The sequence below is a fragment of the Arachis hypogaea genome, chromosome 3 (assembly GCF_003086295.3).
Source record: "Arachis hypogaea cultivar Tifrunner chromosome 3, arahy.Tifrunner.gnm2.J5K5, whole genome shotgun sequence".
In the NCBI taxonomy this organism is placed as follows: domain Eukaryota; kingdom Viridiplantae; phylum Streptophyta; class Magnoliopsida; order Fabales; family Fabaceae; genus Arachis; species Arachis hypogaea.
In genome coordinates this window covers 142,516,992-142,520,674 of record NC_092038.1, presented here as the reverse complement: position 1 = coordinate 142,520,674, position 3,683 = coordinate 142,516,992, and the positions used below count along the sequence as shown (strand labels likewise).

The 3,683-nt window shown below is 39.5% G+C and overlaps 1 protein-coding gene across 1 annotated transcript; it reads right to left on the bottom strand.

Annotated features, from left to right (window-relative positions):
* LOC112734861 (F-box only protein 6) lies at window positions 1–3,407 on the bottom strand. The gene is made up of 2 exons (XM_025784363.3): window positions 2,734–3,407; window positions 1–1,460 (listed from the first exon to the last, which is right to left on the bottom strand). Exons 1-2 carry the CDS (start codon window positions 2,850–2,852, stop codon window positions 215–217), a joined length of 1,365 nt encoding a protein of 454 aa, XP_025640148.1. The 5' UTR covers window positions 2,853–3,407; the 3' UTR covers window positions 1–214.
* Between the last annotated feature and the right edge of the window lie 276 nt (window positions 3,408–3,683).

Sequence of the window (3,683 nt, the reverse complement as noted above, 5' to 3'; positions counted from 1 at the left end):
TTTTCTTCACAAACATATTGAATAAAAAACTAGGTTATCAGGTACATGCTTGATAGCATGAAGAAACACAAATCATTACAAACTTATATCATCTTTTCATACACTTTGTTTAGCCAGCAATGAACACTTATCGTTAATACATCGGCACCAACAGCCAGAAAACACATCAGTGGAGGGGAAAATGTCACACCATTGCTGTATCGTAAAAGCTAAATCAAGCCACTGCAGTTAAGCATGGATGAAATGCAGTACCACATGCTATAGACTGCCGCTTTCTTCCACGTGGCGCCACACACCCAGGAACCTTCAGCCATTCCCTGCTTGCTATGTTGTAAGTAACCAATCGATTCATGTGTTTCGATCTCAAGGACAACATAAGCAAACCTTTGTTCCCCAGGCAAGTCATTTTAATGTGCTTCCCATATAAGTCCAAGCACCATTCATTTGGCATTCTGTCTACCTCCTTCCATAAGAGCGTCATCTTCTGCAGCTCCCATATGCATACGCAGGTGGCTGCATTTTTTGTGAGCAACCCAACAAGCATAATCCGGCCATCACACTCGGCCAATGTGTGGTCAGTTAGATGCAATGGGGCTGGGATTATGTACTGTTTCCAAACCCCAGTTGCCATATCATAGGAAACAATCCCTTCTGGATCCGAATGCATGAAGTAAATTGTGCTGTCAATAGAAATAGATTGGGACTTGAAGTTGAGTGCTAATGGCAGCTTAATACCTACAGGCATGTTTCCTGGACGGCTCCAAGACTTCCTCATGGAGTCATAAACCTCATATTCTCCATCACAAGTAACCCATAGGATCTTGTAGCCTGCACCAGTTAAGTTCCCATTTGCTGTCATCCCTACAGCAACCGGAGACCAGACCTTAACTGACCTAGCAGGTAATTCCTTGAAGGATTGAGTCAATGGGTTGCAAACAAAGAAGTTTCGCTGACCAATTTCAAGAAAGCAAACTAGCCCCCCAGCAGACGCCACTGGGAAAAGAATCAACTTTGAGGGCAGTGCTGACACGGCTGGGTGATACCACTTTTTAATAGAAGGGTCGTACATGGCTCCTGAGTTTGCACGCTCTTGGGTTACGATATAAAACCACGGGTTTGCGTGTTGAACTTGTGCACAATGCTGAGAAAAACTTGGAGAATTCAGCAAGGAATTCCAACGCCAGCATACAGAACGGAAACGGAAAAATGTGGCAATGGGAAGTCGAGCAATCACAGCCTCTATTAAATCCTCTGGAAAATCTTTCCAAATTTGTTGTTCCATAACTTCAGTCATAGAGGACCTTCCAGATGATTTCCCCCTGCTCTGATCTCTTCGGGGCTTCTTTGTAGATGGATGTTTTAGAGGCTCCACCATCCTCAAATTTCCAGACTTTCCAGCTGCCATTACAAGGCCACAGCAGTCATCTACAGAGTTATCATCAATATCAAGGAAGGACCATCTGTAAAAAAAATAAGCGAAAATGTTTAACATACTACACACCATTAGCTAGCAAAATAAATGTGCATACTAAGATCAGCATGATTCACAATATAATAATAATAAATCACCGTTAAACATTTATTATACAAAGTGATATTCTATTTGAAATTCAGATTGAGCCACCTCATACTTCAACGATCGAGAATGTAACACCATGATGCAAATAATGCACAAAATCCAGAATAGATGTTGCATAGTCAATAGTGAACAAAATCTCAGCTCACACCACAAACATGGCTGTTTCAAATATAATCTAGTTAATAGTAAAAAACCAAACAGCTATTGCTAGAGATACTATTACTAAGTAGCAAGTACATGATAAGTAGAAAAATCCAGCCATGAAGTTTGCAATGATTGCTTAACGCAATGTCAAATGTACAGTTCATTATGTCACTGTTCCTAGCTCTAGAAGTGCACGAAATCAACCATATTTAGTAGGGGGTGATAGCAAACCAAGGTGATCCATCTACTATTAACAGGAATTCTTCAAAATGCTAATAGTAATCACTGTCAAACAGTATTGTAATGTACAAACACATCTTCGCATTCAAATGCAAAGCAAAGTAATGATCGTTCTTAACACTTTGCTGCTAAAAAAAATAAAGCACCCTTAACCGCAATAAGTAAAAATAAGATGATTCTAATGTTCTTAATAGCAGGTCTCTCTACAGTGTGAGTGTGTCTCTTCTGTTAATTATCTCCTTTATTGTAAAACTTTGCTCTAAACTACCTACTGAACAATGAGTATTTCAAGTTCAAGTTCATAGCATTCAATTTTGGCTGATCAGCAAACCAATTTTTGATTTTGCAAAAATAAAAATAAACAGAATGGGATTATGCAGCAAGTTTAAAAATAAATAAATAAGTAACAAAGTCATGAACGGATGATGAATTAGTTAGGAAAGGTGAGAGAAGAAGAATTTTGGGGGCAAATGGGAAGACATATGGTGATGAATTTCAGAAACGATGCTTGTAAAGTGATAGAATTAGGCAGGGAAAAAGAAAAAAGAAAATGTTACATGGAGAAAGTGAGTTACTTTAGCGTCTTACTAGGTTACCGTTCCAGAAATTAGGGAATCAGAACCGCGACGATATAGGCGATAGCAGAAATTGAAGAAAGAAAGCGAGGCGAAGGAGGGTTGAGAAAAAAACGGAAAAGATTAAAGAGAGTAAAAAGCAAAAGAGGCATGGGAAAATGGAAATAGATCTAAGAGAAAGAGAAAGAGAGATACCTGGGATGATTGTGAAGAGAAGAAGGGTGAAGGATGAAGGAAGATGAAGGAGACGTTGGGGAAGTTGTTGAAGATGTGTGAAGGAGCTGGTGCAGGTGAGCGATTAGGTGCCTCAGCATGGCAGCCTCCCTCTTCTTCCTCCTTCTTCTTCTTCTTCTTTTGCAGTTCTGTGTCTCTGAAACCCCCTCTCTCTCTAACCCATAACCAGAGAGGTCCGCGTGTTCTGAGTATGGAAGGAATTTCCACGTTGGAAGAGAAGAAACACAGCGCAGTTATAAGCTGAGGCTCACCCGTGCGCCCACTTTATCCTCTCTCTCTCACTCACTCACTCACTCCGCATTTTCCTTTCTTATCAACTATTCACTTTACTTTATCCCCCTCCCTCCTTCCTTTCCTCCCTTAATTATTTTTTAACTATTTTTAAAATCGCCCAGTAAATTTTCAAATTACTTTTTTGTTGTATGGCTTAGCCTTGTGGGATTCCAATTCCATGCAAAAACGTGAATGTAACTTTGAAAATATGTACGACTGAAGAAGAGTCTGAGAATTGGAATGAATTTGAGCACTGAATAATTGCATATATGCAAATTCAGTACGATCACCAACCAACACAGCACAACAGAATGCAGGCCAGTGCCACACAGTCACACCTTTTTTCCATCGTCACATGTTTTTACCCAAATACCCTCCACTACTACTCATTCCTCATAAGTGCCTTTGCGCCAAGGGGTAGTAATTATGCCTCCCCACGCCTTTTGACTCACTTCTTTAATCATCTATCATTATTTCATCAATTTTTATAAATTTCTTATTTTATACTTTATGTTAGGCAAATACAAAACATAGGGACTCCTATGGTTTCAAGTCTCTCTGCCATTGGAATTTACACTTTTAAGTTTTAAGCCACTTAACAAACAATTATTTGGACTAATGCGGTATTATGATAGAAA

Coding starts and splice junctions, on each gene's coding strand:
- LOC112734861 (XM_025784363.3), bottom strand. CDS start 2,852: ATGCTGAGGCACCTAATCGCTCACCTGCACCAGCTCCTTCACACATCT. Junction 1,461..2,733: donor TCTCTTCACAATCATCCCAG/GTATCTCTCTTT, acceptor TTTTTTTTACAG/ATGGTCCTTCCTTGATATTG.